The sequence below is a fragment of the Neodiprion virginianus genome, chromosome 4 (assembly GCF_021901495.1).
Source record: "Neodiprion virginianus isolate iyNeoVirg1 chromosome 4, iyNeoVirg1.1, whole genome shotgun sequence".
Taxonomy (NCBI): Eukaryota; Metazoa; Arthropoda; class Insecta; order Hymenoptera; family Diprionidae; genus Neodiprion; species Neodiprion virginianus.
Window position 1 is genome coordinate 34,180,823 of NC_060880.1, and position 20,403 is coordinate 34,201,225.

The window sequence follows — 20,403 nt, forward strand, 5'->3', positions numbered from 1 at the left end:
AATTGAAGTGAGCCTGCAATCCACTGTAAAGCTTCCCGCGGACTTCTCTCGGAGTTTAAACTTTATACTCTGAAAATTCCATGAATTTCCGCTCTCTGATCGACGCTCTCCATCGAACCCAGCAGTCTGCCAAGTCCGCACTGGGATTAGAGTCTCAGTCGGTCCTGGCATTCCGATATAATTTTCGCCCTCCACACTGCGGAGTTCTTAATATCGCTGCCCTTCAAAAGCACAACAGACAGCGTCCTGAATCATTTCGTCTGACGTTTTGAATCCTTTTTCTAATACGAATCAATGAGTGTGGGGAAAGAAATGTTTCGAATGCTGTATCTAATCAATCAACACTCGCGCGGCTACGATTCAAAGCGATAATGAAAAAAGTATGAATGTTTAAAATCGCCGGTTATTCGCAACCGATGTTATTATATGCAAAGCGGACGTAATTTTCAGTCTTGGTGTTGAAGAGATCGTATAGTTCAACCCGCTACGCTCAAGAGACGCGAATTTACCGCGCGATGCAAATATATTTATGAAATTCCCTCTACCTTACCCCGTCTTTCAGTTTTTTTGCCCCTCATTTTTGCCTCCTCGCTTGGTTTGGCGTAGCTCTGCATCAGCCATCCGCCCTTTGCGTAGGTATACGAGTACATGGTACACCCGTACCGTTGATCCTTGTAGTAACGACATCGCTTTCAAATATCCTTGAGATCTCCGGTTTCGTTCGCGATACACGTTCGTCAAATTCTTCTCATTCTTTTCACCCCGTGCTCGTCACTCGAGACTGGTAAAATGTAATATTCATAATAAAAATGAAGGTTGAAAAATTTCTAGAGATTTTTTGACACTCGCCTTTTGTACTCTCTCGTTAAACCACAGAGGCATTTGCCCTCGTTGCTGCCACGCACAACGAGTACCTGCTTCCTGACTTTGACAAAATAATATGTAACGTTAAATAAATTCGAAGCACAGGAGTAAAAAAATTGCAAGGATTTCGACGCGTTCGAGAAAAGTTGAACGCATTAGGATGAATAAGAACGTTGAAAACAGTTCTCTTTTGGCTATTTTAACTTGCAATTCAGGGCCGATTGAACTTCAAACGCGCCCCGAGAATCTGCGTAGCCTCCCCATTTTTACGCATGGATATCATGCGGCACGTTTTCATTGTCTGGATTGTACGCTGCTCGACATGCCTGCATCACCCATCGTTGAAGGTAACCGGAGGGCTTTAAGCGGATGAAGACGATGCCAACGGCGACGCGGACGTCGCCTGTCTTAGACTTCAGAGGTCGTCTTAAGCCAATTTCCCCGAGCCAATGAGCTTACCTTTGCTTCAAACTATTTTTTCTCATTCCCTCCCTTTTCCTCATCGCGATTCTTCCCGTCACTCGCTTGTTCTCCGCTTGGCGCCCGACATCGCCTCTTATAAACTTCGTAATTTGTCGTCATTAATTCCGTCACCGAAGGCGAAGGCGTCTCTGCAAGGTCCTTCGTGACGTAACTGCGAATCTCGAGCGGAACACACTTTTTCTTTTCATATTTTTTCGCACCATCCTGAATAATGCCCATCCTATTCTTCTTCTCAAATCCCTTTATATCGTTCCAAATTATTCCGTCTTCCACCGACTTCTTCCAGGAAGAGAAAAAAAAAAAAGCATATCTCCGCTACCTAAGTGCAAGCTCTTATTATACTCATCGCCAACGCTAAGCCTATGAAATATCGTTGCAGAGATCGAAATTACGCTCGCTCCACTTTCCCTTTGCATTACTACATTACGTCTACAGACTTGATTAGGGGCATTCAGCGCCAATTTCGTTCCCATTATACCTATGTAGGTATATATATATATATGTGTGTGTGTGTGTGTGTGTGTGTATCAAGAGAGCCGAGTGAAAATAAAATCTGCTCTCTATCCGCTAGAAAATCTGCATTTTAATCTAAACCTGGAGGAGAAAAAATTCTTCAACTTAGTCGACGCGGGTTTGGAATCGGTGTGAATTTCGCGTACGAATTTCAAATTCTACATGCGTCAACGTGCCGGTTATACCACTCGCCTAACTTGGTAACACCAAAGTCTATAACCTGCGTTCTGCAGAACGAAATTCCCTACCCAGTAAACAAGCACCCAACTCTCGGTTGCATATCTTCTAGCGTAATATCATTTGGAATTGCTTTGCTACAGTAAACGTGCTACTAACTTGTACGTGCCTACCAGCTCGGTGAATTTGCATCAGTGAACAAATCTATCTACAACTTCAACAGGCAGGTAAATATATACCCAAGTATTGTGCGTGCGAAGAGGTATTTCCTGATTCAACCGGAAAGACAAACTAATTCCACGGAGGAAGAGTTTGCAGCGACTGATAAAATATTCCAAGATTAAAACATGGCACGGAATTAAGACGAAGTCGCAGAGACCAAGTTGAATTTCTCCGTCAAGTTTCTTTTACATATTTATGTTCTACGTGTATAATGAATTAGGAATTTACAACTTAAAGCACGATTCAACCGGATGTTTGATTACGAAAATGACGGTATGAAGACGGATAAAGAAACGGCAATGGCAGTTATTTAACAGCCGTATTTGTACTTGCGCAAAATATGCGGTGTAAAACTGGCTGTTAAATCTGTGCAAGTCCAAGTTTAGGGGATCGATCGACGCTACATATTTTCCACTGCGGGCGTATATGTATAGGTATACATTGCTTCACGGGCAAACCTTATAAGAACTGAGAATAATAAATACACCGTCAGGTATGAAAATTCATCGCACGTTCGGCGGAAGATTCTGAGTGATTATTTCTTTTCTTCCAAATACCGTTTTAACCATCAAACTGTGTGAAAAATTTGATCAGGTACAATATTTCTATTCATCTCTCTTTCCCGGCATAAAATTGGTCGATTCATCGTACGTAATTTATAACGACGAGGATTAGCGTTTCGATGTTTAAACTCGGAGGTAAAATCTCCGTGTTTTGCATCTCTGGAAAAAAACCCAACCAAAGTCACATCGTAATCGTATTCACACATTATTGTACTAAATCCAATAACAAGATAGTATTCTACGGTTTTTGGGCTCGCTGATTACGAATCTGAAATCAAACTTCAAAAATTCATTATGGCGAACGAAAATTTCAAATTTAATTGAATCCGGTCAAAAAACTCTATGGAAGAGTTTTCGGGGTCGCTAATTGGATCCGCCATCCAGAATTTTCACAGTCTGATTTCGAATTCGTAATCAGTGACTCCAAAAACTCCTGAACAGAGTTTTTTCTACAAATTTGATGGAATATGAAATTTTCATTCGTCACATTGGATCCGCCATCTTGAATTTTTTAAATCCGATTTATCATCGACGATCCGAAAAACTTAGAATTTATGTAAAACATGTGCATATGCAGAGGGGTAACTTTCTGTGAAATGAATTATTCCTTCAATTTTCCCGATTTATTTTCAATCAATGTGTTTCTAACGATAATAATTAACATTGTATCGCAATGATTACTCTCGAGTATTGAAAACCTATCAGTATACTCTCGGAAATAACAAAAAACCGCAAAGAAATATGTTTTCAAAGTTCTCTAAATATACAATAAATGGATACAAAATAGGTGGTAAGAATACTCACCACTATGACTCAAAAGGTCAAGTGGCAGACTGCGAGTATCGAGTATGCTTGGGTACGTCTATAATATAACGAAGCTGGCAAGGCCGACTACCTCGAATAAATTGAATTCATAACGCAGCGTGACGATTTACATGGAATTGATAGGTCGATACGCGCATAGCTGCACCCTGGAGGATGCAGGCGATAGAGAGAGTCTGACCAGGTACTCGACTGTATTCACTGCAGCGAGTGGTGCGAAACAGATTCCGTCGCGTCAAACAGTCCCAACCGACCGTCGCATGACTGCAATGTCTATTACACAGGGCCCCAAATCTCCCGGGGTTTGTTACCAACGGCGGGTGTCTAATCTAATTCAAATCGGACGCTCTGCGGTCCATCGCCTCTGTTTGTGCAAGGGTCGTCCAGATTTCGATCGACGAATACTGGCGTGAGAATTAATCGGCGCCGATCGATTAATTCGATTTTAGGAGTAAATCTCCCTAGCGTTATCGGCTTTCTAGTCAAATTTTACACCGAATTGAATTTATTCTGCGGGATTGAGAATGTGTAATAATGTATTCTGGAAAAAAATATATCGAGTTATAAGAATAAAGCGCGGAATCACGTGTCTTCAGTTTATTTCATAGACATGTCATCGAATAACATTCTACAATATTCGGTTCTACCGAAAAATTGAGACACAAATTTTATAGGGAAAAAACGGAAAAGAATTTTTTTTTTCACGGAATCTGTAAATACAGAGTTTCTTCGAGAAAAAGACGATTTTTAAGGGTAAAAATCAGTCCCACCGTAAACGTTTTAAATATAATTCAGCACAGTCGAAACCACTTTTGTATCACATGAAAAATGAAGAATAATTTTTCTCTGAATGTCCGATAGAGTTGCGGGACTAATATTTTACAGATCATCAGTTCTTACCGCGTAAAGTAAGACGAAAAACAATCGTAACCGATAGCTAAAATTTTTGATGCCAGATCGGCGTAGGCGAGAATTGAAGAGGAAAATTAATAAAGCCTGTGAATGTCACTCGAGGAAAGAATAAAAAACAGGAAAAGAAAGAAAAAAAAAATTTCCCAGCAGAATATTAGCCGTGGTACATATTTACTTTCCGAGGAAATTTTTTTTCTTCAAACGGCACGTAGGTAGGTACAGTATTTTTGAATTCTCCTCTTCAATCGTTGGACCGCGCCAGACGCAGAATTCATTCCTGCAGGACGGTGGGGAATTTGAGGAGACCTTCGTGATCGGGCATATTAAACGAGGGTGATTTTATAATGAATTCCTAAACGTCAGAGGCATCGGTTTCTCCGCAGGACGTCTGCGTGGCAGCAGTGGAATGATTTACTCTCGCGGTATTAGGGTTGGTATAATGCGATCGATCATGGAGGCGCTGTCCCCGGCTGATAAACTTGGCTACCCTTCCCCGAAATAGCGGGCTAATAGAAGTCTCGTTAATTTCAATTAATCTGCAGAAATGCAGTCGGTGCTTCTGGCACTCGCGTCATCGCCGCCTGTCCGTCCATCCCGGCGACCGCAGGGAACGAATCTATGTATCCCTACGTTCCAGTTCGCCGTCGAGCGACGACGGGGAAATCAATAGCTCTCCTCTGCATACGTAGTGTTACGGAGACATTCGAAAACCCGCCTGCATGCATCTCGCCGATCGAGAAGCTCGAATTCGCGTCGTTTATACGTCGGGTTCGAATTAAAAATTTTCTCCGAGTAGGTACACGTCACGTTGAAATAAACGGAAGATTCAGCGTTTACAATTTTATTACGATCACACACCGAACGGTCACTTGTACCAGATTTTCTGACTACTCGGACAATATTTAAACCGTTATTCCGCAAAGATATACATTTCGGTACAAGAATTTTGTGGTAACTGTTATGGGAAATGCAAATTTTCTCACAGCTTTGAACGGAAATTTAATATTTTTGAAAATCCAATTTATTTTCAATTTTCATGGCGCGATCAACGAGAGTTCGAAGCCCGTCTTTCGTGTTGTTAATATTTAATGGATTTCACCATAGACGTAACAGCTAAATACATACACACTCAGGCTCGAAATGGTGATCGAATAAAAGCGGTGTAGTGGTAGCAGTTCATCAGTAATCGGCCATTCCTCACTTTCCTCCGTTAATTAACGAATTATAAGGTATGGTGGTTGCCTAATTGCCCCAGACGTGACGTCGCAAGCCTGCAGGATTCCTTTCTCAACACATAAAAGCTGTTTTCTTTCAACCCTCGTTTTTCAACGGGCGATGCCCGGGCGCCGAATTGATTCTCCTGTAAAGGGAGGAAAAGTAAGAAAGGTGTAGAGAAAAAGAAGGGATAGAAGGAAAGGATTACACGGTTTCCGAGGCAAGAAACAAGGCGTTCGTCTGCATATTTTACCTGCGCTCTGATCGCTCGCGTTGCCCCGATTTTTCACTCGATGCATCACGCGAGAATTCCGCTGGGAAAAACTGTGCGAGTTACAGGGGATCCGATGATAGAATCGTAAAAAGGAAAATGCGGAAACTTGCTCCGATTCCCCGCGAACTATTCTTTCGGGCCGTCCAATAAACCACGTGAGACTATTTTTCACCCCCTTAGATGCAAGTATATTGGCTCGAGGAATGAGGGCGGAGGCCGTTCACCTTCAAAGCTGCAATTTATTGCCGGGAAAGTTCAAACAAGCGTTTAGCCTCTCGGTAAAACCGTGCAAGTTAGTTCCGCAAGTGCGATCAGCTCTTGTCCGAATACCCTGGAATTATTTGTAGTTGGTCAATTTGTCGCGCGAAATATTTCTTCTTGTGGTGAGAATTTTCATCGAAACAAATGAGCGAGCCAAGCGAGAGTTTTCAAGTGTATACATGCCACGTAGGGTGGTTCATTTTTTAACTTTGTCTTTTTTTTCCAAAGTGTCACTCAAAAAATTTGTGACAAACGTTGAAAAAAATAAAATAACATATAGTATACATAAGTACGTAAGGTGTACTGATCAAACTAAATAAAAATATTACAATAATTGGTAGCGACCTCTAAATACTTTCCTTCTTCCAGCACGTCTTACGACAGTTTTTTATTCAGCGTTTGTCAAAAATTTTTCGAGTGGCATCTTAAAAACAAAAGTTAACAAATAAACCACCCTAATGTGATGTCCATTCGTTTCATCGTCCAACTTGAACGGGGCCGGTTTTTATCACACGTTGATGTTCCAGGTCTGGTGAAACTCGGGGTTCATTGCGTTCTCGGTAAGAAGGTGGCCATCAAAATCATCAACCGTGAAAAACTCTCGGAGTCGGTCCTGATGAAGGTGGAACGAGAAATCGCCATTATGAAGCTGATCGATCATCCTCACGTTTTGGGGCTCTCCGACGTCTACGAGAACAAGAAGTATTTGTAAGTGTCGAAAAGTTCGCCGTTCAGGCTGCCGTTCGGTGGCGGCGGGCTTTTTCCGTGATTAAAAATCCCTTGAACCCTCGGTGATCCCTTCGCTTATTACCCTGCGCAACTCCACGATCCCTTATCCTCCTCCGACAGAGAGTGAAAAAGAACGATCGGCTAAAAATGGACCGGCGATAAAGCCTTTTTCTTTGCTCGAAACACGCTGCTTGGATCACCTTTTTTTTGATCGACATTCAGCAATCATCCAGAATCAGAGAGCTTGACACGGATAGAAACCAGATTTGTTTAGCCAACGAATCAACGCCAGTCGACAGCTCTGGTCGTTACGTAACAAAAGCTTGCACGCAGGAAGCAGTCGTTCATTAATTTCTTATCTCCACACCCGCAGGTATCTCGTTCTCGAGCACGTTTCGGGAGGCGAGCTTTTCGACTACCTCGTCAAGAAGGGAAGGCTGACGCCTAAGGAGGCGAGGAGATTTTTTCGACAAATCATTTCCGCCCTAGACTTTTGCCACAGTCATAGTATATGGTAAGTCGGACTTAATTCTAACTTTCCCTAACTCTCCTTCTCTCGATCTCCGTTTGTACCAAATCGATCAAACCGATTGGGTTCTAAACTCATCTTTGTCAAACCGTACGCCAAATACTCAAGTGTTCCGATAAACCGCGCTTTACCTCCTGAAAAAGAGTTTGTTCCCCCATTTTTACAGCTCTGACTTGGACTCAGTCAACCTGTATGCACAACAGGGTGCGAGATCCTCTTTGACGCTACCGCCGCCTAATTATCCTCAATGATCGATGAGCCCGTTTTTTGATCTCGCTCACAGCGCCTGGCGCAAAGTGGCAAAAAGTCCATCCCGTACGTGACGTGATATTTTGTATAGATTCAATGGCTCCCTCGAGTCCCTCGAAACTTTGAGGAGTGCGAAAGGAACACGCGCCTTGACCCGCTTCCCACAGCTACATGGTTTCAAAAAATGTAAGATAATTACGTTAGAACGGGATACCGTTGGCGAACTGGGCTTCATCAGGAGTGGGTAAATAAGACTGAATCAATAGATCGTAAATGGGGAAGTGTGCGAGGCATTGTGCCGAACCCAACTCCTCGAGCTCCAGATAGATACAGGCTAAATGGGTTAAGGTCCGCTCTGCCATTCGCCGTCGTCACTCTTCTGACCGAGACGGTAAAACAATAGCGGGGCGATAAGGGGTTCGCCCCGTTCGACGGGTGTAAAAAGAACGAGGGTGCGGGGGCAGGTGGCCAAGGCCTAGTTGGCAAACGGATCGAGAGGATCGGATAAATACGGAAGTAGATTCGATTTGCCAGACGAAATAACGTTGCCAGAGATGGTCCTCTTCTTCCTCTGCATCGACCATCGACGATACTGCAGCTGCGCCTTATAACCATTCCTTATTTCTCAAGTCCAATTTACAGCCAGGGCTCACTTGCGTCGAACTGACGGAAGAAGGAAACAACCGTTTAACAAATCTCCAGCAATGGGATTGCACCGCGATGATAGTGACCACGAATGAAACCAACACTCCTGTCTAAGTGGTAAAAATGATTCTGAGCGACGTCGCGTAACGCAGTATAAGATATCAACAATTTGAGAAGAGGTTCTAAGATTCGAACCCTGATTTTTTTCATACGATTCGAATGTTTTTCAGTTTACTTTGTTAGAAATTGTTCGAAAGATATTGAACAAGTTTCACATTATAGTGTTGTAGTTAAAACGCACAAAAATCTATTTTTATTCACCTGTGGATAACTTTGATGAAAAGAGTTCAGTTAATTCCTGGAGATCTCCATGAGAAAAAATGAAGCCAAAAACGTTGTAGTTGGATCAAACACAGGTTTTAATCATCTTGACCCTTTCAATTATGAAACCTTTTCTCAAATTGTCGTAATGTCATCTTGTGCTATTCAAATTTGCTCAAATTAACTCTGATCACATAATCGAAATGCTGTTTCATTCGTGTTCATCGTTATTGGCGGAAATAACTTTGCTGAAGATTTTTCAAACTGCGTTTCTTAGGTAACTTAGGCTTCGTCGGCACATGTAGTATCCCCCCGAACCGCATTCACGATCATGGTACAGTCATGGCGTACAACGACTTATACGCGATGTATCGATTGGCGCTGATTGCCTCGTTGCGAAAGTGAACCTCAGGGTATCCAAGGCTGAGAAATTGATTTTTTCGAACTTTCAGTGATGCCTTAGTTCATGCTACCCGAGATATTCAACATTCCGGTAAAATAAACACGTTACCGTGTGAATTGTACGAGGGAAGGCCTGTTTTCTCAAAAAACACTTATGGCGTAAGGTGACCGCGGCTATTCTCAAACCACTCAAAGTATCGCCTGGAAATATACGACCGGTAGTGGATATCAATGCGAGACAGCGTGTTATGATATATAAGAGGGATTTTCGATGTGCAGCCATCGTACCCGTTTTCACTGGAGATTCTCCCTCTGGGAAATCAACCTCCATTTGTTTGATTTTATCCTTTGAAACGATCCGTCTGACGATGCGGGGTTGATTTTTACGCTATATTCAAGCACCTCGACACTTTTTGTGCAGTTATATTCCTCGTTCAATTTGAATGAATAACATTCATCCGTAAGCATCGAGCGTTTAATATTTCCGCAAATCGAGCGCGGAAATTTTCCAGATCTACGTTGAATCCAACATTCGTATCCCCAACTCCCCACGGAGGCAGAGTGGAATTGATAATGACATTGGCCGTACTTGAGGTACGGATATTGCACAGGGTTGATCAATACGCTTCACTCTTTTGAAATCTCGCGAGGCCTCGCATCGTGATTAAAGCTCTGTCAGCGGGCACATTTAATCCGTCTTTTCGAACCACTTTAATTAACTTTACTGCAACGCGGGTCTATAGAAAATATGAAAAGCAATTTGTGCGTTAGGTGAATTTTATAAGTTGAATAATGTTTTTTTTTCTCCTTTTCTCCGCTCCCTGAAGTCATAGAGATTTGAAGCCTGAGAACCTGCTGCTGGATGAAAAGAATAACATAAAAATAGCGGATTTTGGAATGGCATCGCTCCAGCCGGCGGGTTCGATGCTGGAAACAAGCTGTGGATCGCCGCACTACGCTTGTCCCGAAGTAATTAGGGTAAGTCATACGATTAGCCGCATGCCATGCCTTTCGATGTGTAACTAATTCACGATCAGCCAAGAAGCCGGGTGCCGTGAACTGGATTAACATCAATCCTGATCGGAGGGTTGTCTATTAATCGATGAGGGTTGAAAGCCCTCCTGTTACATGCATACAATTCGAACCAGAATTAGAAACGCACGTGAAGACCCTATTTTATTCTAGCCCTATGATACACATATGCTAAAAGGCTGCTGATTTTTTTATACATAGTTTTGGATAAGAAATGATGTCCCACGTAGAAAAATAATTCCGGCAAACTCTTCGCCGTGTTCGAAATTGTTATTTTTTAATGAAATAGAATTTCGTAAAATCCGTGCTTGAAGTTGTTCGAAATAGTAAACAGAATGTGCAAAAAAATCGGCGAATCTCGATATGAAGTATTGAAGGAGGAGATACGTTTTTAAGTAAATAAAAACCACTAAGAGACCGTTTTTCGTATTAGCGAGCCCCTCAATTTCGTGTTTTACGACTTCTACCGTTGTCAGATATAGATGTTGAATTAGCGGAAGTGGCAGGACAGAGACGTCGAGAGCAACCAAAAAAAGTATAAAACCACTTCAACTCCTCGCTGTTGTTCTTTTCATTTCACGTCTTACTTTCTTGAAGTAGCCGTCGATAAAAATGTTGGAATGAATCGACGTGGCTCAGTTTCTAATGAATAGAGGTACAAAGAGCTTGGAAAGGTCTGCAGCACTCTAACGACCGCACAAAATATAACGTCAGGTTTAATATTAAGGTCGACAATACGTTACTAATTGCAAAAGATGGTGATGCCTGAGCGGATCGAGAGGTTCGCGTCTCCGGGCAGCAGCGCTAAGAGGTTAAATGAGTAATTTCAGAAAAAATTTCTACAATCCTACGGTATAGCTGCATCCGGGTCTTCGTATCATCGACGGGTGGCGGTAGAATCTCTAATGAAATTTCTCAACAGGAAATTGTTGCCAGTGTAAGGGTGCTGAGCTAAATCATATCGGCAACCGAGATATATAATATATATTATCCGACGTTCCCTCGCGTAACGCGTTTACGGCAAATTTATGGCTGCAACACTCTTGAAACCTCGTAAATTCTCTAACACAGTTACCGTTTGCATAGTTACTAACAGCTGCAGCGTTAAAAGACTTTAGGGACCAGGAACACGCTTTGTGCCGTGCCATTGTTAGACGCCCTGCATAATTCACCTCGTAAGCTTTCCAATTCCAATCGACACTAATTCGCAATCCAAAAGCACACGCATGGCTCAAGATTTGACCGATTGACCATTCGAGCCGGTGAATGAGTAACCGAGTAAAAATTTTTCACGAATATCCTCAGGGAGAAAAATACGACGGAAGAAAGGCCGACGTCTGGTCGTGCGGAGTCATTCTGTACGCCCTTCTCGTCGGCGCCCTGCCTTTCGACGACGACAACCTGAGGCAACTCCTGGAGAAGGTGAAACGCGGAGTGTTTCACATACCGCATTTTGTCCCGCCCGACTGCCAGAACCTTCTGCGTGGAATGATAGAAGTTAACCCCGACAAGAGACTGACTGTGAGTTTTTATTAAAGCCTCGTTCTCGCCCCGCCGATCTCCGGAAAATGTATTCGAATGCCTCGCTTTCAGCTCGCCGAAATAAACAGGCACATATGGGTGACGGCCGCAGGGAAGGGCGAACTTGAGTTGGAGCTTTCCATGATGGATGTTGTTCAAACTCACGTCATTCCGTCCGTGGATGCGATAGATCCAGACGTCCTTCAGGCGATCGCGAGCCTGGGCTGCTTTAAGGAGAGAGATAAATTGATACAGGAACTGCTTAGCCCCAAGTGAGTTATCCCCAAGCTCGTAAAGAACGTTGCGTAAGCCTTTGAAAGAATTTAGCAGCGTTTACGGCATTGGTTGAAGGAATAATATATCTGTCCAAACGGAATTCCGCATTCGTCAAAATCAATGTCATAATTACTGCGGGTATCAAAAGCTACCAAATCTCCTCGTTGATCAACTGGTTCTGGCCATTTTTTAACATTGATGAAACTGAAGTCTAACGTTGGTTCACCTGCGTTCATTTTATAGCCACAACACGGAGAAAGTGATATACTTTTTACTACTTGAACGAAAGCGAAGAAGACCGGCGTGCGAGGACGAGCTCGAGGTGATAAGGAGTGGAATGAGAAGCTCGACCGGACAGCTGGAAGCTGATCCACCGAGGAAACGAGTAGACACTTGTAGAGTTAACGGTAGCACGGCTCTGAACCTAGGACAAATCAGTCACGGGTCGCCATTGACGCCGAGAAGACAAACCAGGTAAGAATGCCTGCCTTTATAACATACCAAACTCCGTGTTATCCGTAAGGAATCAACATCTCCGGATGAGACAGCGTCGCTCTTTGCGTGAAAACTGTAAAATCCTAATCGAGGACTTAATTTAATCGATCGTTTACAAGTCCAGGGTAAGAAGAATTTAACGCGTTATCGTAATTAGTCGTAGCTTGAAACACGAGACTCGGGCGAGCGATAAGCTCTCGCTACATGGTCGTTATATTTCCGCTCGCCTCCCCCTTTCACCTTGAAGTTCATACTTGTTATACGTACACTCAAGTACGCAATTACTTCAAATCGTTACGACCGCCGGCGCAGCTCAGCAGCTCTACTGCAAAGTTGCAGGCAGGGCTCTGCTCCACTGCACGAACCCCTGAAGCTACGTCACACATTATGTTTTCTTTCCACTTTTCCTCCCTTGTTCCAGCGGGAGTGCGAGACACCACGCACGGCGTTCGCCAAGCACCGGTTCCCACTCGCATGCCTCTCATTCTCACGCTTCAACGCCGGGTGGTTCGCCACTCCACGTACCGACGGTTGCCGGTCTCCTCAGTCCTCACAGAGCGGTGCCGAGCTCTCATCTTGCCCAAAGTGGCAGTCCTCACAGGTTATCTGTGGTCAGTGCATCAAGCGGAAACAGCAGCCAGACCCAGGTGATGCCGCCTCCTATTCCACCGCCAGCCAGCGTCGGGATTGAGCTGAACGAAGTCCAACCTGGTAAGTGCCACGTCGTCCTTCAGTATGTCCTTCATGCGTCGTTATACTTGTGGAGGGTAGAGGCAAGGAGGACTATCTCCGTGTACGAAAAGAGTCCGTAAAATGGATTGAATTAAGATGGAGTTGCTGTGGCAAAAGTTCCACGTTTAAAAGAAAGCGCCAACTAGATCGAAGCCTTATAGCTTATGAGCGCCATTCGGGGGACTTGTTTAATCACTATTTATCGTGCTTCGGTCGACACTGTTTCAGTTGATAACCTACATGAGACACTTCTCCTCACGGTGACTATACCCTCCATAGTTCTACTTTAAGTGATGATTCCTTGGGGGTAGGGATCCTGTTTTTGCGTTTCATGCTCCGAATGTCTGATACGGAAGGCGCGAGATCACCGAAGCCACGATTCTATAGAAACTATAAGCTTTCTCTGAGAGTAGCACGCGAACAATTGGTATCTGCACCAGACGAGCATTGAGCAGTGAGAATTAGGCAAACCTTTCAGGGGTAAATTAAAATACCGGATCATTGTGGTTGGGGTTTTAATAAACAAAGCACGTTCAAACAACACCGTTTGCATTAGCACTTGGGTCGATGCACCTGTTCGTTCCATCGTAAGCCGTGCATTCCGATTAATTTGAAAATTCACATTATGTTCCCGGTGACCGCGATATGCCCCGGCATTATGGATGCCGTGCAAACATGCAGGCCGGCCGAATAGAAACGCGTCGATTAATATTAAGTCTAAATAAATTCCGACTATGTACAGGCACGATGAAACCTAGCGTAAACCCAGTGGGTTAATATCAACCGTACAGGGATGGAAGGTATCCGGCGTGTCTATCGAACGAGAAAAGCGGCTGAGCTCGCTGAGCCTCGAATTCGACGTGATCGTCGTAACGTGTCGTTATATAATGCATTTAATTAAGATAGCGATCTCCAGTTTCTGTGTACATTCAAAACACACACAGCCGAGCTACTTGATACGGATAACAAAGTACGGCACATCAGCGCAAGGCGGAGCGTGCACTAGACAGCGGACCCCATGGATCAACTCTACTCATTGCGGGGTTAACTTCCCCCATAGTTCACCGTCGTCGTATCCGATTACACTAAGTGTTTCAACGTTTGCCAATGGACTGAGTTGCTCAGCTGCTATTAATACGGGCACTTGCGCCCTTCCCCCGCCTTTTAGTTTTCTCATTTCTTTGCCATTGTGCTACGCCCGTACATCTACGTTTTTCACTTTCCATATCGTATAATCTATACGACGCACTTCTACCTGCCACTCGCGCCAGGTTCTCCTTTTAATGGCAAAGAACACGACCCAACGCAACGCAGCGCGAGTAGAACCTCCTTGTCACGCTAACCGCAGTTTAGCTACAGACTTCAGTGCTTGTACACGCCTGAGTTTTGCCTCAGTACCCATTTAGTGCCTGCACGTGTACACAGGCATGTATGCAGCTTACCCCGAGGTGGAAATTGTGGGTTCGGTACTGATGAAGACAAACTTCAATATATCACCACGGATCAGTTTTTGCCAAATTAGCGGAGATTTTTTTGCACGCTTAGGATAATTAGGGCTTACCTTGATTGAGTTTCAAGCCTGTTGCTGAACACGTATGCACGCATCGTACGTACAAGAAGTTTTACTCTACTGACACGACGCGAGTCTTTTCTACTTGGCAAGCATTCCTCGTTATTCTTACTGCAATGATTTTTTCACCAGGGCGTGCCGAATCTCACCGCGAGATACCCATGTAGGAGATTTTTTAAAAACCCGCAGAATGGTATCTCCGTTGCCGGCTCTGCATGCGGTGACAATGCATCTCCAGCAACTGTGTCACGATGAACAATGCTCTTAAAATGAGCGTGACATCAGCCCATCCATCCGTAAAATGGACGGTTGATATTCAGAGTTGTCATCCTGTCAAAATCCAGACTTGCGTTCTCGTGCATTTGGAAAAACATCTTTCTCTTTCTTTCACTTTTATTTCATAAATGGAGAACCCAGATTCATTTTGTCACGAAGCTGAAACGTCTTTTGTGAATTTACTCATACGACGACGGAGCGCTGTGATATGTATATATGAGCATGTTCACAACGGAGGGATCGATACTCTGTAAAATAGACGCTAGACACTCACGTTGGACTCACTGGCGAAATTTTGACACAATTTGTGCAAGCCAAAAGTGTAAGGTGTAAAACTTAACGACAAAGTAGCACTGCCGAGGCCCGCGATACTGTCCGATAACGACTTTATAGTCCACTCCACATTACTCTCTTCTCCACCTTCGCTCTCCTGCAAGTAACCACATCTTCCGTTGGATCCTAGTGCAGGTCGTATGTCAAACGAACCACAACTAATCGGCACGAGGGCGTAAAGCAGTCGTTAAGCTTTGCTTCCTCGTGTCCAGAAATCGAATTCATACTAAGTACAAGATCGTGCTCGCAGCCTTGTGTTACAGAGGCATGTTTACAACGGGCGCTGGTAATGAATACGTGACTTGGTACTAGAACCCGGTGTAAGCGTGCGCATTACTCATTACTCACTGCACATTCGGTGTGCCCGATCCAGATGCTTGATCGTTTGCTAACTCGTCGACGTTTCACTGTCCGTTGGCAACTTCACCCTGCAGGACTGAACCCACCAGAAGATGACCTTGCAGGATGCGGAATCGCGGCACAAACGTGCTACCCAGTAAATAGGCATTCGTTTTTGAGTGGCCAACTCATTGTCAGCTCTCGACATTGTCGAGCACGCCAGCTGCTAACCCCGGTCACAATAGCTAATGAGGAGCTCGGTTGTCTTTGTAGTTTTTGCATTTTCTTAGAGACGTCAAAGGGTGTGGTTCCTTTCTCCCCGTGGTTGAATTTCCTGCTTGTTGTGCGAGCGGTTCGCCTGACTCTACGTAACGTTACAATTCGTTCCTTCTCATTTTATGCGCAGTTCTTGCTGTTGGAATAACACCGCCAGGATCTCCTCATACCGGCGCAGGATCTGGGTCTCATCACTGGAGGTCACGACTCACTACAATTAAAAACTCCTTCCTTGGCAGCCCGAGGTTTCATCGGCGTAAATTGCTCACAAGCACCGAAGAGGTAATGTAAAATCGTCGCGACGATTGCTCGAGCTTATTTATTCCATGGGATCACGGTTAAGCCTTTCAGCGATCGTACGAGTGTTGCGGAATAACGTGTACCGATAATTCTAGGTACATCTAACCCCGGACTCGTCACCTGAACTGACGAAGAAATCGTGGTTCGGCAGTCTGATGACGACCGAAAAAGACGAAACCTTCACGATCCTGGTTAAGGGAAAACCCTTGGCCAGCATCAAGGCGGATTTGATACACGCGTTTCTCTCGGTAAGTTGATCGAAATTTATTCATCATGATAGTAGGCCGACAACGGAATTTTACGCCCGCGCCCGGAATGTAAAATCCCGTTTTACGCCTATGTAGGACGAAAAATATTGTTCGTATCACGGGCATAACACTTTACGCCCTTGATGCGAAAATAGCTATTTTGTCACACGACGCGGTGAAAAAGATTAAATCTTATTTCAGGGTTCGATTTTCGCGCCTGTTCTTTTCAATTGTTCATAAGTGTCAGGGTGGAATGGTTAATGCGCGCTCGAATCGAATTTGCGATATTATCATGATTATTATTAATAATAATATCACTCGTCAATAACTGATGCATAATTAAATTGGTAAACGCGATGAAAAGGCTGAACTACGGACGACTAAGAATATATACTGTAGGTATATGTATATACTGAATGATTTTCTAGCGTTTTCAATTTCCGCTAACATAGCCTGTTATCGGAAAAGCCGAGATTCTATTTCATGCAGGGCTGGAGTTATTTCTGTGCTTCACTGCCCGCGCAGTTTTTAAAAAGCAGGGTTGAAATCGAATAATTTCTTGAGTAAATTTTCCAGCAGCATTTTCCTCTCTCAGTAAAACGTCCGCGTAAGAATTACCCGAATGACCGGAATACTTGTCCGCGTGTCAATTGCGAACCGAATGGACCGTAACTAAATTTAAACGGCTTTCACTTCTGCATGAATAATTCATTATCTAGGAAAGAAACGGTTGCTGGAAATAACAATGGAGGAATACCTCTGGGATTCAGAACCGTACCGTAGGTTGCGTTTAACTTCGTTTCACTCATATATAGATCTATTGCCGGATAGTTTTAAAATCGATTTAAAACGACGGAAAAGTCGAACGAACCGAAAGCAACTGGATGGGGAAAGTGTCAAATAAATTAAACATAACGAGAGAGTCGTTGTTATTTTTATCCGTGTTAGGGAGCGATAAACGATTCATGTGATAGATGCGACGAACTGCAATGAAAACCAATTAAAAGAAATTAATCACTTCTTTGTCCGCAGATAGCGGAATTGTCTCACAGCGTAAGTTCGCCAATGTCATTCAGGGTAGAATACAAAAGGGGAAGCACCGCGCCAGCCATGTTCCAGAGGCAAGTGCGGTTTCAAGTCGACATAAGTGCTATTTCAAAACAGCCCAGCGAGCCTCTTTTCGCCATCACCTTTACGCTACTCAGCGGTAAGCCTCACTCCATTATACGCAAAAAAATAAAATTTTCGTATCCGTGTAACGGTGTAGAAAATTGGTAAACGAAAGAATTTATGTGTATTATGTTTATGTCCTGAACTCGCAACTTGTAATGATCCAAGATCCGTGAAATTGTAAAACTTTTATGAATAACGGACAATGTACAGACTCATGTCCAATACCCATGTGACGGGGAGTGGTTTAAGTTCACCGTGTATTGGTGGAACTTCGTGTTATAACTCCGCAAGTACGTATATATGTATGTGTGTATATAATATACTAACCTATCGAATTTATGGTCTTAAAAGGACCTATTTACTGAGAAAGAAATTCTCCCGTTTGGAAAAATTTTTAGCTCAATTTTAAAAGGTGTCGCTGGCCATTTGAAATTTCCCATTTAAATAACACACAAAAAAAAATTTTTTTTCATTAAAATATTTCAGCTTTTCTTCGACTTTCATGGCCAGTAAGTATGCGAATTTTTAAATCTAGAAAATCAACTCAGGGATCTTTTTTTAGAGAATTTAATGCCCTACAAGAATATGTGTTTAAAATTTTTCTCATCTCAAACGGTTCAACAGTTACTGGATATTTAATGAATAAAACATTTTTTGCGTGTTATTTAAATGGGAAATTTCAAATGGCCAGAGAAACCTTTTAAAATTGAGCTAAAAATTTGTCCAAAGGGGAGAATTTTTTTCTCAGTAAATAGGTATTTTTAAGACCATAGATTCGATGGGTTAGTTTTTTTGGCTCACCCTAATGTATAGTCTTAGCCACGAGTGCATAATCCATTGCATACCCGCATGTTAGAATTCGTATTACATTAAAGATTTAGAGGACTTCTTCATGCAGTTTTATAATGGCATTATCGTTTGGCTCGTGTTTTTCGTGCATAAAATTGAGCTTTTGAATGCACGTGGAACAAGCTTAGAGGAAGCAAGGAAGCAAGGGATGCGGTTGCCTCCTCGAAACGCTGTTTGGCATTCGCCGTTTCTCGACTTTGGCTTTCTTCCAAGCGCAGCTAGATCGATTTTACGTTTATACGCGCATCGCGATCTCATATTTTTCAACAAGAATTTCATTCTCGGTTAAATTACGATCACTGCATCCTGGTATCCATTCTGCGTATGAATCTCACCGGATGTTCCATCCGAACAATTTTACTTTTTTTCAAGTCATTCGCAAATCTTCGTGAGAAAATAATTTTCTGCAATAGATGTAAGGAACGCTACGAAAGAAAAATATGGTTAAAATTGTCCTCCACTTTCGTTTAATGTCAAGATAAGCCATTGCGAATGTCGTCCTGGCCATAAAAATTGTCGAACCTATTTTATTCTGAATGGGTGAAACCGTCAAAGAAGGTTGAGGCCATTAGCGAGAATTTTCTTCTCTGATAATCAGTGTAGATTAAAACAACATTAAGTTAAGGAATCATTGCACCGAGGCTTCTAACAATCAATCGGAACAAATTGACCATTCTCCTGCACCCCTGATGACCTGCAGAAAATTGAAGAGATATTCGTGTGATTAACAGGTAACATACGGAGATTCCGGAGGGTCTGCGAGCACATACAATCCCAAGTCTGCGCGCGAGGAATCGGTATGGGAATTGGAGGTCAGAGCAGAGCAGCCCCACCGAGTCCAAGAACGTCGCGGAAATTCACTCAGGAAATGAGCGAAAGTTCGAGCTGCGGAAGTGATACCAGTGAAAGATTGTCCCTGAGTCCTCATCCCGCTACCAGACAGGTAGTGTGTTTCAGCAAGGTATCACGTCATCCATCATCATCACCGTCGCCCTCCTGTCCGTTAACGATAACATTGAGAGAGCAAAAGATATGAACAACGAGAGAAAAGTATAAATATTTTGCCAAATTTACGCAATTAACAAGTAACAACAAAAAAAGAAAAAAGAAAAGCTTTTCTTCGCGTGCATACAACGAGGTAAATTCTGCACCGTGTTGGTGCCGGTTGTATTTGAATGTGCGAGAAAAAAAAGGGTTCCGTTTGATATCGTTCGAGTTTTTTTCACACTCATCATCATCAACGAGCTGTTTCCGTCATTAGACCTGTCCTTAAGAAGGGCAAAATCGAATTTTAATGATCTTACCCCCCAGATTGGGTCGAAATAATTCAAAAAAAATGTACGAATTTTTAAAAAATTTTCCCTCCATATTTACCCACGCCTAGGAAGCCGTACTTTTTCCCATAAGAAAAGCATTGGTTTTTCGGGATTTTTATTCGTTTTTTTTTCCACTGCCGTAATTATCAGCTAAAAAATCGCAATTCTCAGAAAATGTTGACAGTTATGTTACCTTTTTGTCCAATTTTATGGAATTCGATACTAACATTTTTGGGCTAGATCGATCACATCTTTATTCTCTGAAAACGTGGAAAAGAGTCGATCGATCTAGCCCAAAAATGCTTGTATCGAATTCCAAGAAATTGGACAAAAAGGTAACATTTTCTGAGAATTTGCGATTTTTTAGCTGATAATTACGGCAGCGGTAAAAAAACGATTAAAAATCCCGAAAAACCAATGCTTTTCTTATGGTAAAAAGTAAGGCTTCCTAGGCGTGGGTAAATATGGAGGGAAAATTTTTAAAAA

The 20,403-nt window shown here is 43.0% G+C and overlaps 1 protein-coding gene across 3 annotated transcripts in view; it reads left to right on the forward strand.

Moving 5' to 3' along the window:
* The window catches only part of LOC124303285 (serine/threonine-protein kinase BRSK2), a 31,232-nt gene that overhangs the window by 8,232 nt on the left and 2,597 nt on the right, over positions 1 to 20,403 (forward strand). The window contains exons 2-12 of one of the 3 annotated variants that reach the window (XM_046760327.1): positions 6,834 to 7,014; positions 7,409 to 7,549; positions 10,009 to 10,159; positions 11,519 to 11,734; positions 11,807 to 12,006; positions 12,254 to 12,484; positions 12,927 to 13,216; positions 16,162 to 16,313; positions 16,427 to 16,579; positions 17,612 to 17,786; positions 19,333 to 19,562. In XM_046760327.1, the coding sequence (XP_046616283.1) occupies positions 6,834 to 7,014; positions 7,409 to 7,549; positions 10,009 to 10,159; positions 11,519 to 11,734; positions 11,807 to 12,006; positions 12,254 to 12,484; positions 12,927 to 13,216; positions 16,162 to 16,313; positions 16,427 to 16,579; positions 17,612 to 17,786; positions 19,333 to 19,562 (2,120 nt within the window). The remainder of the gene's footprint in view (positions 1 to 6,833; positions 7,015 to 7,408; positions 7,550 to 10,008; positions 10,160 to 11,518; positions 11,735 to 11,806; positions 12,007 to 12,253; positions 12,485 to 12,926; positions 13,217 to 16,161; positions 16,314 to 16,426; positions 16,580 to 17,611; positions 17,787 to 19,332; positions 19,563 to 20,403) is intronic. The other 2 variants (XM_046760329.1, XM_046760328.1) reach the window with 2 other exon arrangements.